Source organism: Dendrobates tinctorius, unplaced genomic scaffold (assembly GCF_039654945.1).
Source record: "Dendrobates tinctorius isolate UK_male_01 unplaced genomic scaffold, ASM3965494v1 ptg000158l, whole genome shotgun sequence".
In the NCBI taxonomy this organism is placed as follows: domain Eukaryota; kingdom Metazoa; phylum Chordata; class Amphibia; order Anura; family Dendrobatidae; genus Dendrobates; species Dendrobates tinctorius.
Genome location: NW_027361825.1, coordinates 2,653,003 through 2,672,742, shown reverse-complemented (window position 1 = coordinate 2,672,742; position 19,740 = coordinate 2,653,003). Strand labels below are relative to the sequence as shown.

General features: G+C 44.2%; 2 protein-coding genes across 4 annotated transcripts in view; both read right to left on the bottom strand.

The window, feature by feature from the left end:
* Positions 1–760: 760 nt before the first annotated feature.
* Positions 761–9,577, bottom strand: LOC141051753 (uncharacterized). Of its 3 annotated transcripts, none has more exons than XM_073548771.1 (7): positions 9,482–9,577; positions 6,980–7,122; positions 3,122–3,301; positions 2,920–3,025; positions 2,736–2,833; positions 2,558–2,666; positions 761–1,779 (listed from the first exon to the last, which is right to left on the bottom strand). In XM_073548771.1, the coding sequence occupies exons 2-7, from the start codon at positions 7,061–7,063 to the stop codon at positions 1,127–1,129; spliced, it is 1,230 nt and encodes a 409-aa protein (XP_073404872.1). In that variant the 5' UTR covers positions 7,064–7,122; positions 9,482–9,577; the 3' UTR covers positions 761–1,126. The 3 variants fall into 3 exon arrangements, with proteins under 3 accessions (XP_073404872.1, XP_073404871.1, XP_073404873.1); XM_073548770.1 differs by lacking the exon at positions 9,482–9,577 and adding an exon at positions 8,633–8,804; XM_073548772.1 differs by lacking the exon at positions 9,482–9,577 and adding an exon at positions 8,449–8,472.
* A 5,164-nt stretch (positions 9,578–14,741) lies between these two features.
* LOC141052171 (uncharacterized) overlaps positions 14,742–19,740 on the bottom strand; it is a 41,570-nt gene continuing 36,571 nt past the window's right edge. The window contains 6 exon segments of the mRNA XM_073549398.1: positions 14,742–15,529; positions 16,716–16,824; positions 16,914–17,011; positions 17,236–17,389; positions 17,466–17,648; positions 17,731–17,863. Of these exon segments, the coding sequence (XP_073405499.1) occupies positions 14,853–15,529; positions 16,716–16,824; positions 16,914–17,011; positions 17,236–17,389; positions 17,466–17,648; positions 17,731–17,863 (1,354 nt within the window). The 3' untranslated portion in view covers positions 14,742–14,852.

Below are 19,740 nucleotides of genomic sequence, written 5' to 3'. Positions count from 1 at the left end.
CATTCTCTTTGTGCATATCCTTATCCTCTCCTATTTGATTTTTCCTTCCTTTACTTCCCGTTGTTCCACTCTGTCTGTGAGTGCATATTTGTATGATTGGTATTTTCATTTATCCCTGTACGTCTTGCCTTGTTAGACTGATTTGTATTTCCATATACACTACAACTCCCCATTTCCCCCAGATAAGAGCTTATTTTGGAGCTCAGCAAGGCATGTGGCCCCAGCATCTTCACCATAAGAAGTAACACGGGGAGCAGGGATAGCTAGGGTGCCCCTAGATTTAGGGATACGGAAGGAACCCCTAGACCCGGGATATCCTGCAACTGTGTCATGACAGGAGGTTAATTTTCTCATAGCTTCATAGCTTGATTTCAACAATATAACTACAAGACAGATATAACTATAACAGATGGGAGAATTGATCTGCAGGACTCCAGTCCATTTTCCAGGTCAGTAGTCTGTGACCGCTGGATGGTAGCCCTGCAAAACTCCTGGCTTTCCTTTTAATTATCCCGGTTGGCGCAATATCATCATTGTAGCGTGATACACATGTGACGTGACACCAACCCGGGTAGTCAAAGGGAGAGGCTGGCTGCAATTGACAGGCCTCAAGTCCAACAGTGATCACAGATCGCTGAACTGGCCAATGGCCCGGAGTCCAACGAATCGATTCTCCTGTCACTAATAACGAGTTTAATTAGTAAAAATCTCCCCCACAGGCTCAGTTTAAATTCAACAATAAAAAATTATGAACATTGAATGAGATTTGATTTTTTTTTTTTTTTTTAGCAGAACATTTCCCACATTTTTCGCCTAACGTACAACATTTGATTTATTAATACAAAACAAAAATATAGAAAAGCATCCACAGCACTCTCAAAACGATAAGAGCGACAAAGTCAAGAAATGTCGAAGGAATCCACTCGGCACAAACAGTTCAAAAGAGGAAAAATGACAGCGCTCACGGAGCTTGAACAGATTATTCTTCCATCCACATGAAAACAAGCGATGATTTGAACTTTATGGCCTTTCTTCGGACAAAATTAATGCAACAAGTCCTGGACTCTAAACATGAAACTTGCTCCTTTCCCATGAATTCTCCGACATATACAGTTTGGGAACGGGACTACGACTTCTCTTTTGTGTGGGTCTTTTCATGTTGTACGAGATTTCTTTTGTGGATAAAACCTTTCCCGCACGTTGTACAGCTATACGGCTTCTCCACTTTTTGAGCCGCCTGATTTTGATGTGCAGCAAGATCTGATTTCTGGAAGAAACATTTCCCACATATGGGACGTGGGAACGGCTGCTCCTCCGTGATAAGCGGTAAAAGATCTGCTTTAACGGTGAAAAGGTTCCCGCATTCTGAACACAAGAACGGCTTCTCCCCTTTGTGAGTTTTCTGGTGTCTGATGAGATCTGTTTTCCGTTTGAAACATTTCCCACACATGGCGCAGATCGGCTTCACCGGGTGAATTTTTATGTGATGAAATAAGTTCGATCTGATGTTAAAGAGTTTTTCGCATACCGGGCATGGATATGGCCCCTTGTTATTGGGATCGTACATCTGGTTCTCGCCTCCTGGAATCAGGTGTGGAGCCTGTGAGGGATCGGATGAAGGTTGTATGAGGGTATTGTGGACGGATAACGGATCTCCGCTGTGGATCATGGAGGAGATGTTCATGGTCATGTTTTGTAGTTCGTTAATACTTTGTGTGCCATTAGGCTCCGCTTCACAACCTGAAGAAGTAGGATTGTAGCTGCGGCTCGGGGCGGCATCTGTTAGGAATGAAAAAGAAAGACATTGGTCCAACAAGTCAGGAAGGGGAGTCCATCAGAGAAAGAGCATGGGGTGGAGGAGCCTTCATTCTAGCAATGTGCTATAAGTTACGTCTTAACCCCCTTCCCGCCACAGCCAATTTTCATTTTTGCTTTTTTTTTTTCCTCCCCTTCTTCCAACTAAAGCCATAACTTTTTTTTTATATCTCCATCCCCATGGCCGTACTAAAAGTTTAATTTTTGTGGGACAAGTTATAGTGCTGGAAAATGGGGGAAAAAACCCATGCAATTCCATTGTTTTTACGATGTTCATGACCCGGCATCAGCACGATTACAGTAACACCAAACTTGCCCTGTTTTACTATTCGGATTAATTTTAGTGAAGAAAAAAAGATTCTGAAATGTGTACAAAAAATTTAAATATTTGTTTTGCCATTTTTGCTGACCTGTAACTTTTTTATTTTCTTCAGGCAATAGCCCTGTGTGAGGGCTTGTTTGTTTTTTTTTTTGCAAAGCAACTTGGCATTGCGATTTACACCATTTCGGTTATCTCAATAATTTTTGCTTACGACTTTTAACGTACAAGTTAAATAATTTAGGCTTTGATAGGTCTGATGTTTACAAAGGCTTGTCACAAACAAGTAAAATATCTTTATTTTTAAAAGGTGAAAAGTGTGATTTAAAGTTGTTTTTTTAAAGAGCTTTGGGTAGTGTCGATATTTCAGGTGTAGAAGATGGCGATAATGTGGCTCTTCTCTCCTGGCCGGTTATTACTCACCTACGCTGACATTAGTCAGAGTTTCCTCTTCCCTCTTCAGGTCGTCACTTCTATAATACTCCTCATCTCCCTCCATCTCTTCCACTTTCACAATAATCAGGTCGTCGATCTAAAACAAAAATGCACTAAATAAAGTACACTATAACGTAGCAGTGTCTACTTGTGGCCATTTTTCTACCTGTCGATCCCGTGGGACATTGGGATTTTCTCTTGGACCTTCCTGAGGGTAAAGAGGACCGGGACAACTCTCTGGTGAGGGACTATTACTTGATGCTTCTGTAAGAAGAAGCGAAGTTAATAAATACAGATTGTGAGTCTACATGAGCCACAAAACTGCTTTCTCCTGGACAATCTCCTCTTACCCGGTGGTGTGAGGGGCCGAGGAACTTCCATCATGACATCCTTGCACTGGTCCTTGTGTCCTTCCATATACTCCCACTCCTCCATGGCGCGATGGACAGAGATGTCCTAACACATGATGTTACAGTCATCACTGTATGTCTCAGTGTCAATATCCCTCAATGTTACTGCATTATGTCGCCGTGTTTTCACGGCAGCGCTCACCTCTTCAGTCAACTTCTGCAGGATCTTACTGGTGATCTCTATTATCTTCTGCTCGTTACTCTTCTCATGTATCAGTGATGGTCCCCAGATGGCGCTTCTGATCTTGCTCCATTGTCTTGACGCTGGGTGATCGGAGCTAGATGTCTCACACTTATCAGACTTCTTCACTATTATATAATCCTGTGTATGCAGAGACGCACAGATGAACATCACTCTCTGACCCTGACTCAATCCATAGAGAGATGATAATTAGTGATGAGCAAATATATTCGTCGCTCGGGTTTTCTCGAGAATGCTTGGGTGTCCTCCGAGTATTTTGGCGTGCTCGGAGAATTAGTTTGTGTCGATGCAGCTGCATGATTTGTGGCTGCTGGACAGGCTGAATACATGTGAGGAATGCCTGTTTGTTAGGAATTCCACACATGTATTGAGGCTGTCTAGCAGCCGCAAATCATGCAGCTGTGTCGACAAACACTAAATCTCCGAGCACGCCAAAATACTCGGAGGACTCCCAACCGTGCTCGGGAAAACCCGAGCAACGAGTATGCTCACTCATCACTAATGATATTTCTCTCAATTTCCAGGAGAACTTTACAATAACGAGTCTGAATTTATGTAAAGATGACATTCCTTGATGTTGATGTTTTCTCTGTGCGGCAGGGTAGCTTGAAACCCTCATACATATTAGATAAAAGTTACCTGGGATCGTCCAACCAACTAATGTGTATTGGGGCCTACTGACAGATAAGGATCTGGAGGTGATAAGCCACAGAAGCTCTCTTATATGGGGTCATGGGAATGCTCGGCCAAGCCCTTAAGGCCTCTATACACATTAGATAGCTGCCATCTCACCTGACTCCCACATACACAGGAACGCTAGATTCAGCTGATCGCTCCTATGTTCTCTATCAGAGATCCGCTGTCAGACTCCTCTAGTGGTTGTTTACCTACCGGAGAACAAAAGGATCAGCTGCTGAAATTCAACTGCCCCAAGCCTTCTCTTCCCGGACAGTTGGGAGGTCCAAACACAATACTGTCTAACGATCTTGCTGAAGACTTTATTCTAATGTGTATGGGAGCCTTTAGTTTGGCTCAAATTCTTCCACCAACTAAACTACAACCTCCTCACTATTTTATTTACACTTAACTGCAAACCCACAAAAAATACCATCTTTAGATGTGAAGTTACTAGTGATGATCGAACGTGGGGGGATAAGGTGCTATCCGAGCATGCTCGGGTGCTAACTGAGTGTCTTCGGTGTGCTCAAATACTATGTTTGAGTCCCCTCGGCTGCATGTCTCATGGCTGTTCGACAGCCAGAACACATACACATTGCCTGTTTTCTAGGTAATCCCTGCATGTGTTGCGGCTGTAACAGTTGCGAGACATGCAGCTGCGGGGACTCAAACATAGTAATTGAGCACACCGAAGTCACTCGGTTAGCACCCGAACATGCTCAGATAACACCGTATCCAAGCACGTTTTCTCATCACTGGAAATTATGCATAGAAAATTACCTGCAATATTTTCAGCGAACCAAAGGACAGAAGACACTTTTGCAGTAAAATACAAACCAGCCACCATCGCCCAGCATCACCTTACCTCTTTCTCAGGTCATAAAGGTAAAGAGGATTATATCCAATACTAAGGGTAGGTTCACACGACGGTATAAAAAAAATCATTCAATGTTTCATCCACAAAAGTGGGACGATGAAGGGAATTGACTCTGCACTATCACATAATTAAAATGGAAAACTTCTGTGTGAACTCGGTCTGACATCCAAAGCCCGAAGTGTATGGTGGTGCTCAGCTAACCAGTCCGACATGAGGAAAGGGCATTACAGTGTGTCCAGTGAAGAAGAAAGTTAGCAGCACTCACCAATGTCCATAAAAAGTTTTTGTTTTTGTTATTAAATCTTCTTTGAAACCATCTCTGTGGCACAGGGCGCAGGGAGACCCATTGAAGCGCAGTCCGGCGCAAAACGGTCGTCGTCTGCTCTGCTGCACCTCCCGCTCTCGCCCTGCTCCCTCTGCCAAAGAGATGGTTTTAAGGAAGATTTGAAACAAATAAAACCTTTTTATGGATGTTGGTAAGTGATGCTAACTTTCTTCATCCAGAAAAGTTGGACGATTTTTTTTTCTCACTTGTCATCCATGTACAATCCGTTTTTTTCACATCAGCAGCTATCGTCTAGCATCTACAAGACCATTTACAGCTTCCTGTGTTACAGAATTACAATATTTCCATAATAATTGGATGCTAGGACGCTGGCTCCACATGGCATCCGATTTTTCTCTCACACCCATAGACTTGAATAGCCGAGTCCCATCCGATTTCCAGCACAACCACTTTAAGGTTGATAATTTATGAAAACAATTTGCATATGAGAATTTGCATCTATTACCTGTCCCGAATAACTATAATTCAACCTATTAAAGGTCATAATATAGCACCCCAAATGGTGTATGTATGAAACTCTGTAGCTGAGACTAAAATACTAGAGATGGAATGGACAAGGCAACTGTTAAGTGGATTCATAACTGGCTTAGTGATCGGACCCAAAGAGTGGTCGTAAATGGCTGCACATCCAGTTGGAAGAATGTCTCAAGTGGGGTACCACAGGGCTCTGTCCTGGGCCCTGTATTGTTCAACATCTTTATCAACGATTTAGATGAAGGAATTGAGGGTAAACTGATTAAATTTGCTGATGACACAAAGCTAGGAGGGATAGCTAATACTAGAGAAGAGAGCGAGAGGATTCAAAAGGATATAAATAAACTGGAGCAGTGGGCAGCAACTAACAGAATGGTTTTTAACAGGGAGAAATGCAAAGTACTACATCTGGGCAATAAAAATGAAAAAAGCATATACAGAATGGGAGGAATAGGGCTAAGTGACAGCACATGTGAAAAAGACTTGGGTATACTAATAGATCACAGACTGAATATGAGTCAACAGTGTGATGCAGCAGCAAAAAAGGCAAATGCAATTCTAGGATGTATTAACAGAAGCATACAGTCTAGATCACGTGAAGTCATTATTTCCCTCTACTCCTCTTTGGTCAGACCTCATCTGGAATATTGTGTCCAGTTTTGGGCACCACATTTTAAAAAAGACATCAACAAACTGGAGCAAGTTCAGAAAAGAGCGACCAGAATGGTGACCGGTCTGCAAACCCTGTCTTATGAGGAAAGGTTGCAGGATTTGGGAATGTTTAGTTTGCAAAAGAGAAGACTGAGAGGAGACTTAATAGCTGTCTACAAATATCTAAAGGGCTGTCACATTGTAGAAGGATCATCTTTATTCTCATTTGCACAAGGAAAGACTAGAAGCAATGGGATGAAACTGAATGGGAGGAGACACAGATTAGATATTAGAAAAAACTTTTTGACAGTTAGAGTGATCAATGAGTGGAACAGGCTGCCACGAGAAGTGGTGAGTACTCGTTCAATTGAAGTCTTCAAACAGAGGCTGGACAGACATCTGACTGGGATGATTTAGCGAATCCTGCTTTGAGCAGGGGGTTGGACCAGATGGCCCAGGAGGTCCTTTTCAACTCTACGATTCTATGATTCTAGATGAGCAAAAAGAGTCCAGCGTCCAGTCCAGGGAAGTGTTCACTTCTCAGATGGCATCCTGAGCATTTACTAGCACCGTCATATCGTGACATCGCAGGGTCTACTAAATGCTAGTTGCAGGAGAGAAGACAACACTGGTCTGTCTGCCTGGGAGGGCTGGACTGGATGGAGACCCAGGGAAGAACAATGTTTTTGCTCAATTCTACTAAATACATTTCTAAAACTTTGAAAGATTTCTGATCATGCCACCTCCATTGTGAGGACTTACGGGTCCTCACCTCTCCGGTCAGCAGGTAGATGATCTCCAGGGTCAGGTCTAGGATCTGCTCAGTCTTGTTGGGACTCCTGTGACTCGTGTCCATCCTTCAGTGGTCGGTCAGTAGTCAGAAAGGTGAACACAGAAATCTTACAGTGCAGGAACCTGGAGATAGAACAAGACCGGCAATACTGTCACTTATAGGGAATTATAAGGAAAAAATAGACACATTTATTCAAGAATAATTTATTTTTTTTTTAAATCTGGAATCTCGAATTTGCTGGAGGAAATTCCAGTTTGAACTGTGGCTTAAGACGTCTACAAGGAAACACGATAGTGGAGAGTTGTGAGTGTGCGTTTATATAAGAAACCAACTGTGAAAACCCGTGATGTGTCATAATCTCTACAAATAGCAAGTGATCCCCCACTGGAGGTCTGACTGCTCCCTTTTAGAGTCACAGCTGTGATGCTCTGCGTGTTCTGACACCTTTCCATCACAGCCAATGATTTCTCAGTATTTCGTACTACAGTTGCTCTTTGGAAGGATCGGACCAGAATGGCAAGCCTTCACTCCCCGCACAGATCAGTGAGCCTTGACCACCTTTGATCTTGACACTAGTCAATGCTTCTTCCTTGGACCACATATGGTAAGTAGTAAGCACTGCATAACGGGAACACCCAACACTCGTGATATATATCAAAGACACCCCACAAGATCTGCTGTATACCAGGAACAAGACCTGCCATATACCTGGAACACCCCACAACACCCGCTGTATACTGGGAACAAGACCCACTGTACACCGGGAAGACACCACAAAACCTGCCATATACCGGCAACCCCCCACAAGACCCATCATATACTGGGAACACCTCACAAGACCTGCTGTATACTGGGAACAAGACCCACTGTATACTGGGAAGACACCATAAGACCCTCTGTATACCGGGAACACCTCACAAGATCTGCCGTATGCCGGGAGCACCCCACAAGACCTTCTGTATACCATGAACATCACACAAGACCCTCCGTATACCGGGAGCACCCCACAAGATCTACCGTATACCGGGAGCACCCCACAAGACGCTCCGTATACCGGGAGCACCCCACAAGATCTGCCGTATACCGGGAGCACCCCACAAGATCTGCCGTATACCGGGAGCACCCTACAAGACCTTCCGTATACCATGAACATCCCACAAGACCCTCCGTATACCGGGAGCACCCCACAAGATCTACCGTATACCGGGAGCACTCCACAAGACACTCCGTATACCGGGAGCACCCCACAAGATCTGCCGTATACCGGGAGCACCCCACAAGATCTACCGTACACCTGGAACACCGCACCAGACCCTCTGTATACTGGGAGCACCCCACAAGATCTACCGTACACCTGGAACACCCCACAGGACCAGCCTTTTTGGAGATGTTCTGAGCCAGTCGTGTGACTATGTAACCCTTCTGACAGTCGCCCATTGCTGCCTTACACATTTTGATGGCAGACATCTGTTTGCCTCCATGGTTCTTTCACGTTTCCTAATTATGAGCAGTCATGTGACTTGTCTGTGTTTTTATTGTCTTGGCCGATAATATTTATACACACACACATATATACACACCGTGTACAGTGTAGGGCATACACACTCACATCCACCACGGAGGAGTCATTACCTGGACGTCTACAGAATCCTGGGGGGTGCTGACAATGGGGGGCGATGCTGGACCCCTGCAAACACTCACTGACTCCCCAGGAGGCTCCAGCTCACTGTGGACGAAGGACCTTTGATGATGTCACGATCATGTGACCAAGCACGGAATGACTTCACAGCCCTCACCCCTCCCGAGCCTCACTGGTCACATGATCGTGATGTCATCACAGGCCCTGCACTACTGACACATACAGAGTGATCTGCTGTCACGGTGACAGAAAGTGGAGACATAAGATGGGGTCCCAGTCCCACGTACGTCGCCCTCTGCAGGACAAATGGGGCCATATACAGGTGCTTCTCAGAAAATTAGAATATCATCAAAAAGTTAATTTATTTCAGTTCTTCAATACAAAAAGTGAAACTCCTATATTATATAGAGTCATTACACACAGAGTGATCTATTACATGTGTTTATTTCTGTTTTCCATCTCCAAAAATCTTGTCGGCAGAGGGAAGCATGAAGTGCTCTAAAATTTCCTGGTAGATGGCTACACTGACTTTGGTCTTGATAAAACACAGTGGACCTACACCAGCAGATGACATGGCTCACACTTGTAGCCCATGTCCTGGATATGTCTGTGTGTGGTGGCTCTTGAAGCAATGACCCCAGCAGCAGTCCACTCCTTGTGAATCTCCCCCAAATGTTTGAATGGCCTTTTCTTACCAATCCTTTCAAGGCTGCGGTTATCCTGGTTGCTTGTGCACCTTTTTCTACCACACTTTTTCCTTCCACACAACTTTCCATTAGTATGCTTAGATACAGCACTCTGTGAACAGCCAGCCTCTCTAGCAATGACCTTTTGTGGCTTACCCTCCTTGTGGAGTGTGTCAGTGACTGCCTTCTGGACATCTGTCAGGTCAGCAGTCTTCCCCATGATTGTGGAGCTACTGAAACCGACTAAGGGACCTTTGTAAATGCTTAGGAAGCCTTTGTGGGTGTTTTTTGTTCATTATTCTAATTTACTGAGATAACGACTTTGGGGTTTTCATTGGCTGTAAGCCACAATCATCAACATTAACAGAAATAAACACGTGAAATAGATCACTCTGTATGTAATGACTCTACATATAAGGCTGGTTTCACATTTGCGTTAAAACAACGCTGCGCCCTGCGCCGTTAAGCCCCGCCCCGAGCCGGCTCCCTGCCCGCCCCATCCGGGATCACAGCCTACTTTCGCATTTGCACGCATGCGATCGGCGCACCCTATCTTTAGCATAGGGTGCGCAGATCATGCGCTGCCAGTGTGAAAGTAGCGTGCTGCGCACTTTGGACGGTGCGCCGTGCGCGCCGAAATGCAACATGCTGCATTTCGGCGCGCACGGCGCACCGTCAAAAGTGCGCAGCACGCTACTTTCACACTGGCAGCGCATGATCTGTGCACCCTATGCATACAGAAATACATTTTGCTGCATTTTTGTGTCTCTTGTGCGTGCTGATAAAGTTTAGGGTCCCCCAAAAAATCATGATGCAACTTCAGTAGGAACCTTCACACTTTACTCCCAGAATGTATCCATATCTTCGTCAGGTGATGGACACTGATTAGACTGCAACAGTAAGAAGCCCGATATTTACTAAAAAAAGACTTTGAGGTTCAGATTCTCTCCATATTTAACACCTCTGCTTGCTGTTTATTGGATCTATAATATGATGAGGAACTGGACGTTGCATAAATGAATCCAGGAATGACCACAAAAATAAACAATAGGTTTTTTTTTTTTTTTTGCTTTTTTAATACTGTTTTTTCAATGCGGAATTAAGAGTTTTTCCAATGGGCTTTTTCTCAGTCCAGAACACTGTAATTAGTCTCTTCCACATGGAATTGCGATTGTATATTATTCTCTTTTTCTCAGTCTCCCAGTAGATATCGATGGGGGAAAAAAAACACACAAACCCCCCACATATGCAGCTTTAACACTATGCGGGAACATGACCTCAGACTTCAGAGCTGAAATCTCCAAGCTAAACCTGAGCTCAGGACATTTGCGTATTTGATGCAGTTTTCAACATTGTTCACATGATATGTTCCTGATGTGGTTTTTGGTGTCATTTTCCAAACGTGGTAAAATCAGGTGAATTCACTGCATTTTTGCAAAATGTCAGCACAAAAACCCATCGGGAATACTTTGTGTGAACATGCATTGGTTTCTCAACTGAACTCTGCAAAGTTTCTGCATCTAAAATACAAGTTTATTTTCTGCTCCTAATCACGCATTAATATTCGTGTAATTTAGACCTAGCCCCAGAGCTTAGGTCCCCTTCACACACAGCGAGATCGCCAGCGACCGGCCCCCCTGCAGGGTATCGCGCAAGATCATCCTGGGCCGTTTTTTGATCGTTGGTCTCCCGCTGGCCAGCGCGCATCGCTGCGTGTGGCAGCGAGAGACCAGTGATCAGCGACGCTGGGAGCTGGTTTCCAATCTAAAGAGCCGCGCGGCTCTTAGTTACCCGCTGTTTACATTGGAAACCAGCTTGCTCGCTGGTCCTGATTGCTGGAGGGTTTGTCTATATGACAGCTCACCAGCGATCAGCTATGTCCCAACGATCCCATCCATGTTGGATCATTGGTAGGATCGCTGGGACATTGATACGTGTAACGGGGCCCTACTTTCAGAAGTGAAGTCTTTACGCCCCTGTATACGTAGTTGCCCTTATTTCTATAAATGCTTAGAGTACCTACACTTGGGTGGTAAAATACCCTGCAATTTGGTGGAAGTCTGCTGTGTGTACAGAGGGATTTTGCTTCCTGAGCAGTGAGAGATCAGTGGGGGGGGGGGGGTCTTTAGACCCTGAAGGGTGAGGAGATTCAGGAATGGAGGAGCTTTTCTACAGTCTCTCACCCCAACGCTTTCGATCTAGGAGTTCAGAGAAATCCAGGCAGGACTGCTGACTAGTTGGCACGTTATGTGCGTTCCGGCAGTAAATGTAAGGAGGACTCCATTCTGCCGTGACTTCCACAGTAGGATATGTCCTCATACAGCTTCCTTCCTCAGACACTGGAGTTTAGGGTGCTGTGTTTGTGGGGAGATGGTCGTAGTTAATATCTGTCCAGAATTTCTCAGGACTCCTTGTCTATAATGAAGCAGGGCTTATGGAAACCTGGAGTAGGACACAGGCGTCCTTTGGAGGGAGGGGCAAGTTTGGAAGAGCAGATCTTAAATGTCGCCAGATATGTGGGTTGCCTTGGGGGTTGGCCTGGCAGCTGCAGACGGTGCAGGATTGGAAGTAGTCACTTATGGGTGCTGTGTGCACACTGGAAGTTACTTGGACTTTGTCAGGAATCTGATCACCAGTGTACACCTGGCTGCCCTGTGTTAGACAGGAGCATCGATTAGAGGAGGTGGGCTACCCCAGAAGGGAGGTGGGCACAGACTGCTGCCAGCCAGGTTCTCATCCTCCTTTCTGTGTTGCAACGGACCTCCCATTATTAGGGTACCAATTCATAGATCACATCAGTGGGGAGAAGCTGCACTAGTAAGCAGAGAGGGGATCCGGGAAGCAACAGTGACCGAAATACCCTGATGTGGGCAGTATGGTCACTGGCACTTCCCAATGTAAACTTTTACCAGGAGTCTGTAACAGATGCCATACACTGACAACCCAAAGATTATTATGTCATCCAACTGCAGCACTGTAATGCAGAAGGAAAAGATGATGTGAACAGGGTTTAAGTATGGACATGGCAGCAGGCACAGCCGCCGATAACGGTGAGGAGCTGTGGGAAATGAAATGCACAGAGACAAAAGTAGCAACAATGTGAATTAGGGACACACGGGCAAGGTCCTCTTCAGTAGACAGGTTAGCATAAACTTTTTTTCAGATTAAAATGTTTAAATATTACTTAAGGAAGAAACACGGCGAAGAGGAAGACCAGCAGCCCGAGCGTTTGATACTATCAATATAATGGTGAAGACCCTGGTGGACCTCTCTGAGCTTGTACATGATCGATCTTCCTACAGAGCATTCATCCATCAAGTCAACATGGCTCGAGATCGAGTCAAAGGCTAATAATAATAATTCAATTTTTGAGAGTCCTCAGTGATTGATAGCATCTTTACAGTCAGTCATTAAAAGGTAAAAAATTGCAGATTTCAAGACTACTCAGGTCTCATCAGACATAGTATAACACAAAATCTGAAGAGTTACATACAGTTGTGCTCAAAAGTTTGCAGACCCCGGCAGAATGTTTGCTTTCTTGGCCTTTTTTCAGAGAATATGAATGACAACACCAAAACTTTTTCTCCACTCATGGTTAGTGGTTGGGTGAAGCCATTTATTGTCAGACTACTGTGTTTTCTCTTTTTAAATTATAATGACAACCCAAACCAGAAGTTTTGAGGCTTGTCTCTGTGCTGTTTTGTGTATTGTAGGTGAGATACTTTGTGGCATTGGCACAGTAATGGTTTTTTTCTGGCGACTCAAACATGCAGCTCTTTTTTCTTCAAGAGCCTCCTTTTTGTGCATCATGAAACAGCCACACTGCTGGTTTTCAGAGAGTCCAGTGTTTCAGCTGATGTTATTTGTGGGTTTAACTTTGCATCCTGAACAATTTTCCTGGCAGTTGTGGGCGACATTTTTCTCGGTCTACCTGACCGTGGTTTTATTTTTAAAGAGCCTCTGATTTTCCATTTTTTAAATCACAGTTTGAACGCTGCTGACTGGCATTATCAATTCCATGGATATCTTTTTGTATCCCTTTCCTGTTTTATACAGTTCAACTACCTTTACTTTAGATCCATTGACAATTCTTTTGCATTCCCCATGACTCAAAATCCAGAAATGTCAGTGGCTGGATGAAGGATGCAAGAGTCTGTCTGGATCTCAGAAGCTCACTCAGCTTTTATGCACACACACTGATTACAAGCAAATATGTTACAGGTGAGGATGTTACCTTTAGAAGCCATTCAAACCCATTTGTGTCAACTTCTGAGCATGTTATCAGGCCAAAATCACCAGGGTATGTAAACTTTTGATCAGGGTCATTTGGATGTCTTGGATTGTCATTATGATTTAAAAAGAGAAAACACAGTAGTTTGACAATAAATGGCTTCACCCAAACACTAACCATGAGTGGAGAAAAAGTTTTGATGTTATCATTCATATTCTCTGAAAAAAGGCCAAGAAAGCAAAAATTCTGCTGGGGTATGTTAACTTTTGAGCACAACTGTATTTATAACCAGCAGGACACAGGAATAATGCAATAGAGTAGACAAGTGACGTGAAGCAGAATTATCAGTATGGAACAGGGAAAAACGGTCATGGCTGTAAATATTGGAACTGTTCATAGATAAAGAGTGTGAAAGTTTTATTGTCCTGTGATTAAGGTCTGGTCCATGATTGTGATGCCCCCAAATGGTCTGAGGAGCACATTCCTTAGTTGATGTAGAAAGACATAAATCCATGCGACACATTCATTCCTGCACTGAGTGTGTAAAAAGCTAAAAAGCTGTCATGAGTTTCTACTCCCAGACTTTTATGTCGCTCTGAGATTTGAAGTTACCTTTTAATACAAGTAATTTCACGTCCATGGTGCTGTTATCAGGCATACAAAAATGTTTGGCCACATCCATTCTTTTTTTCTTTTATTGTATGGCGATGAGAATTCATCCTTGTTCTAAGCTTTTGCCCGGTCTCCCCCACATACAGACCCCCAGTTGGACATTTGGTACATATAAATAATAATCACAGGCATGGACCAGACCTCAATCACAGGATAATACAACTTTCATACTCCTTATCTATGAACTATTCCAATATTTACAGCCATGACTGTTTCTCTCTCTCCCCTACTGATAGTTTTGCTTCACCTCACTTATCTATTGCATTATTCCTGTGTCCTGTTGTGTATAAATATGTGACTTCAGATTTTGTGTTATTCTATGTCTGATGAAGGGACCTGAGGAGTCTCTTGCTGTTTGTTATCTTTTCAGCCACGGAGGACTCTCAAATTTTAATATTTTTCTATCTACTGGCTAACACGATACAGAGATACATATTTTTCCTGTAATAGGTCAATGATATTTGACTTCCCGGAAGAACATTTCCCACATTCTTCACATGAAACGATTTCCTCTTTGTGTGAATTTTCTTGTTTTTTTAATTAATGAGTACTACATAAAATTGACAATGGTTCCAGCTGATGCACAAAGTTTTGGACAACGCTTCCCCCGTTGCGGACCCTTTACTATGACTTATCTCTCATGTGGATTCTCTCATGTCGGACAAGACTTCTTTTCCGGTTAAAATATTTCCCGCATACCCTACAGCCGAATGGCTTCTCCCCTGTGTGAGCGATCTGATGTACAACCAGATCTGACTTCTGGATGAAACATTTCCCACACACAGGACACGGGAATGGCCGCTCTCCCGTGTGGATTCTGTGATGTGCAAAGAGGTTTGATTTAATGGCGAAACGTTTCCCACATTCTGTACACAAGTGCGGCTTCTCCCCCGTGTGAGTTTTCTGGTGTCTGACGAGATCTGATTTCCGCTTGAAACACTTCCCGCACACGGTACATGAGAGCGGCTTCTCCACTGTGTGAACTTTAAGATGTTCCAGAAAGTTTGATCTCATCGCAAAACTTTTTCCGCATTCTGCACACGGAAATCGTCCCTCAGTTCTGCGGTTGTTCAGCTTCTTCTCTCCTCTGGCCTTTGGAGGCAGCTGTGGAGCCTGTGACTGATCGACTGACGGTTGTAGGACCGTGGTGGGAAGAGACAGCAGATTGCTGCCGGTGATGAGGGAAGGAAGGTTTATGGTAATAAAAGGCTGTCCGTAAATAGTCTGTGACATATTAAGGTTCGCCGAATAGTCTGAAGATGACAGGAGTGGACCGCAGCCGGGGCTTGGGGGAACATCTGCTGGGAAGAAAAAGATGGTGGTAGATGGACACCAAGACTCTAATGCCATATATCAGGAGGGGGCGCTATACACAAATTGTCTACGCTCACATCAGTCCATGTCCCCAGTAGGGAACACAAGATCTCCCCATCTTGGATATAGGGGTCATTTTCATAGAAAGTTAATCTTTTTGCAGCTTCCATGTACAATGGGTTAACTGTGACTCCATCAGTGAGCTCATTAAGGCAGCAGTGATTATATTGTACGTCTGGCTTCTACTAAATTTCTCTAAGCTACTTTATGACCGCAAGAAAGTTTTTATGCAGTTAAAATCCACTTGGAGGAGTTCAGTTAAACTTATGGGTTAAATAATTTTTTATTTTGAGACATTGGATTTTTACGGAAGCGACGCTATCAAATGTTTATTTTTTAATTTGTGATTTAAACTTTTATATATATATACTGTATATTTTTACTATTTACTTAATTTTGTAGTGCTCTTTGGGGACTTGAACCTACGATTATTTGGTCTCTTGTACCATATATTGTTATACTTTAATATTCCAGTATATAGAAATATCACCGGTCTCCAATGAAGCCCAGCCTGTGGCTCGGCTGATGGACGCTGGAATGACTGGGCCACTGAAATGCTACTGTCAGAGGCACGAAAATGGTTAAATTGCTCCGTTTATTGATGTTAGGGGCAGGTGTTGGCTGTAGGTCACAGCGGGTAGCTGCTGAATATTCAGCAATTGATGCTCCTGAGACTGTGCCGTACACCCACCCGATACAGGACACACGAGAACGTTCTAAGTCAGGAAGGATTAAGCTCCTCAACTCATAATGGGGGACATCAGACCTCCAGAGCCAAGTACATGAGAGAACGATAATACTGGGAACAGAGATTTAGATTGTTCTGACAGAAGTGGGACGAGGACACATGAATATGGTCATTCATAAAGGCTTAGCCGAAGGTTCATGGGATCTCAATAGGGAGATGACGGTAAGGAAGGTTTGGACAGACAGTTCCGGGGTCAGCTGATCTTCCCCATGAAAAAAAAGTATCAAGTATTGAACCTCAAACGGTTTGATAACGATCTACCCTAATATCATCCATCAGGGAGTGTTGAGCGGTCCCCATACACAGGGAGGCAGGCTGGCTTGTTTGTTGGCTCTTCTCTCCTGGTCGGTTATTACGGTACTCACCTGCGCTGACATTAGTCAGAGTTTCCTCTTCCTTCTTGACGTCGTCACTTCTATAATACTCCTCATCTCCCTCCATCTCTTCCACTTTCACAATAATCAGGTCGTTGTTCTAAAAGAAACATGCAATAAATGATACATAGTAGAACGTAGTAATGTCTACTTGTGGTACTTCATGTCCTTGTCGAAGGATTCTTCTACCTGCTGATCCAGAGGGACATAAGGATTTTCTCCTGGACTTGCCTTAGAATAAACAGGACGGGGATAACTTTCTGGTGAGGGACTGTTCCTTAGTCCATCTATAAGAAACACGTATAGGGTTACTGAACATGTACGGCTCAAGCAGAATTTGCACTGACATGTGCCAGGAAAACTCAACAGAGGCCAAATAGTGTCATTTTGGCCTTCATCAAGCTGACGTACATCAAAATACAATATAGAAGAGCGTAGTCCCTCTCACTAGTCCGGATGGAGGCAGAAGACAGAGAAAAACATAAAATGAATAATCAAGTAACAAGCCCACCTTTATGTTTATGGTCGTTCTCCTCTTTAACGCTTGTTGCTAGGGGTTGGGGGTCCTCCATTAGGACGTCCTTGTACTGGTCCTTGTGTCCTTCCATATACTCCCACTCCTCCATGGAGAAATAGACAGTGACATCCTGACACCTCACAGGGACCTGACAACACAACGGTCCAGTCATCACCCAGACACATTATATACAGTAAGGTCCCAGCGTTCTCGGCAGCGCTCACCTCCCCGGTCAGCACTTGCAGGATCTTATTGGTGATCTCCACGATCTTCTGCTCATTGTTTCTCTCATGCATCGGTGATGGAGGCACCATGATGGCACTTCTGATCTCACTCCATCCTCCTGACGCTTGGTGATCGGAGCTGGTTATCCCACGTTCACCAGATTTCTTCCCGATTGTGTAATCCTGTATACGGAGAGACGCACTGATACATATCACTGTTATCATCTCTCCAAAGTCACACATGACAATTATGACAAGTCCTCACCTCTCCGGTCAGCAGGTAGATGATCTCCAGGGTCAAGTTTAATATCTGCTCAGCCATTTTATGACTCCTGTCCATCCTTAATTGGTCAGTCAGTAGGACCATTATCTTATAGAGGGTCCCACACAGCAGGGACCTGGAGAGAGGACAAGTCAGGTGATACATTCACTTAGAGGAAACATTAAGGAAAAGATCTAAGATCTGAAAACGTTAAGGAAAAATACGACTTGTGTTACGATGGTTCTGTACACTGGGAAACTTCAATAACAAGCCAAGGAAATATTTCAATGAATGAGGGAGAAATGTGAGTGCGCAAAACTAACGACCAATGTAGCATTGCAGGGAGCCCCACAAATACCAGAACAGGGGTCCTCTGATACTCCTTACTGCACAACCAAGATGAGGACAATTCCATGTGGATATTCTGATATACTACAGTAGATACCAGGGGTGCTGAGGTAAAAAGAGACCACTCACACTGCTGTCCACCCTGTCTATCTGATCTAATACTGGAGATATCAGAAGTGCAGAGGTAAGAAAAGGCTGCTCAGACTGCTGTCTATGCTATCTGATCAAATACTGGAGAAACTAGAGGCACTGAGGTAAGAAGAGGCTGCTTACACTGCTGTCCACCATTTAGCTGATCTAACACTGAAGATACCAGGAGTGCTGAGGAAAGAAGAAGCTGCTTACACTTCTGTACACCATATCTATTTGATCTAATACTGGAGAAACTAGGGGCACTGAGGTAAGAAGAGGCTGCTCACACTGCTGTCCACCCTGTTTAGCTGATCTAACACTGACGTTTCCAGGAGTGCTGAGGTAAGAAGAGGCTGCTCACACTGCTGTCCACCCTGTTTAGCTGATCTAACACTGACGTTTCCAGGAGTGCTGAGGTAAGAAGAGGCTGCTCACACTGCTGTCCACCCTATATGATCTAATACTGGAGATACCAGGGGTGCTGAAATAAGAAGAGGCTGCTCACACCGCTGTCCACCCTATCTGATCTAACACTGGAGATACCAGGGGTGCTGAGGTAAGAAGAGGCTTCTCACACTGCTGACCACCACGTCTATCTGATCTAATACTGGAGATACCACAGGTGCTGAGGTAAGAAGAGCCTGCTCACACTGCTGTCCACCCTATCTTATCTAATACTGAGATACCAGGAGTGCTGAGATAAGAAAAGGCTGCTCAAACTGCTGTCCACCTGTCTATCTGACCTAATACTGGAGATAGCAGAGTGCTGAGGTAAGAAGAGGCTGCTCACACTGCTATCTTCCCTGGCTATCTGACCTAATACTGGAGATACCAGGAGTGGTGAGGTAAGAAGAGGCTGCTCACACTGCTATCTGCCCTGTCTATCTGACCTAATCCTGGAGATACCAGGAGTACTGAGATAAGAAGAGGCTGCTCACACTGCTGTCCACCTGTTTATCTGATCTAATACTGGTGATACCATGAGTAATGAGGTAAGACGAGGCTGCTCATATTTCTGTCCACCCTGTATATCTAGTCTAATACTGGAGATATCAGGAGTGCTGAGGTAAGAAGAGGCTGCTCACACTGCTGTCCACCTGTTTATCTAATCTAATACTGGAGATACCAGGGTGCTGAGGTAAGAATAGGCCACTCACACTGCTGTCCTCCCTGTCTATCTGGTCTAATACTGGAGATATCCGGAGTGCTGAGGTAAGAAGAGGCTGCTCACACTGCTGTCCACCTGTCTATCTGATGTAATACTGGATATATCAGGAGTGCTAAGGTAAGAAGGGCTGTTCACACTGATCTAAGATCTGAAAACTTTAAGGAAAAAGATGACTTGTGCTACGATGGTTCTGTACACTGTGAATCTTCAATAACAAAAGAGCCAAGCAAATATTTCAATGAATGAGGGAGAAATGTGAGTGTGCAAAACTAAAATATATAATTTTTTTTTTTTAGCTGTAGAAACAGAAAAAGCCCAGGACATCCAAAAATCATATGCTGATCTAATGCCGCTAGTCAAAGATT

What these genes read in the sequence shown, in the direction of transcription:
- LOC141051753 (XM_073548771.1), bottom strand. Translation starts at nt 7,063, where the DNA reads ATGGACACGAGTCACAGGAGTCCCAACAAGACTGAGCAGATCCTAGAC. An exon ending in ATGTCCCACGGGATCGACAG is followed by an intron (nt 2,667 to 2,735) that starts GTAGAAAAATGG and finishes TTTTTGTTTTAG; the next exon opens with ATCGACGACCTGATTATTGT. An exon ending in TCTGACTAATGTCAGCGTAG is followed by an intron (nt 1,780 to 2,557) that starts GTGAGTAATAAC and finishes CATTCCTAACAG; the next exon opens with ATGCCGCCCCGAGCCGCAGC.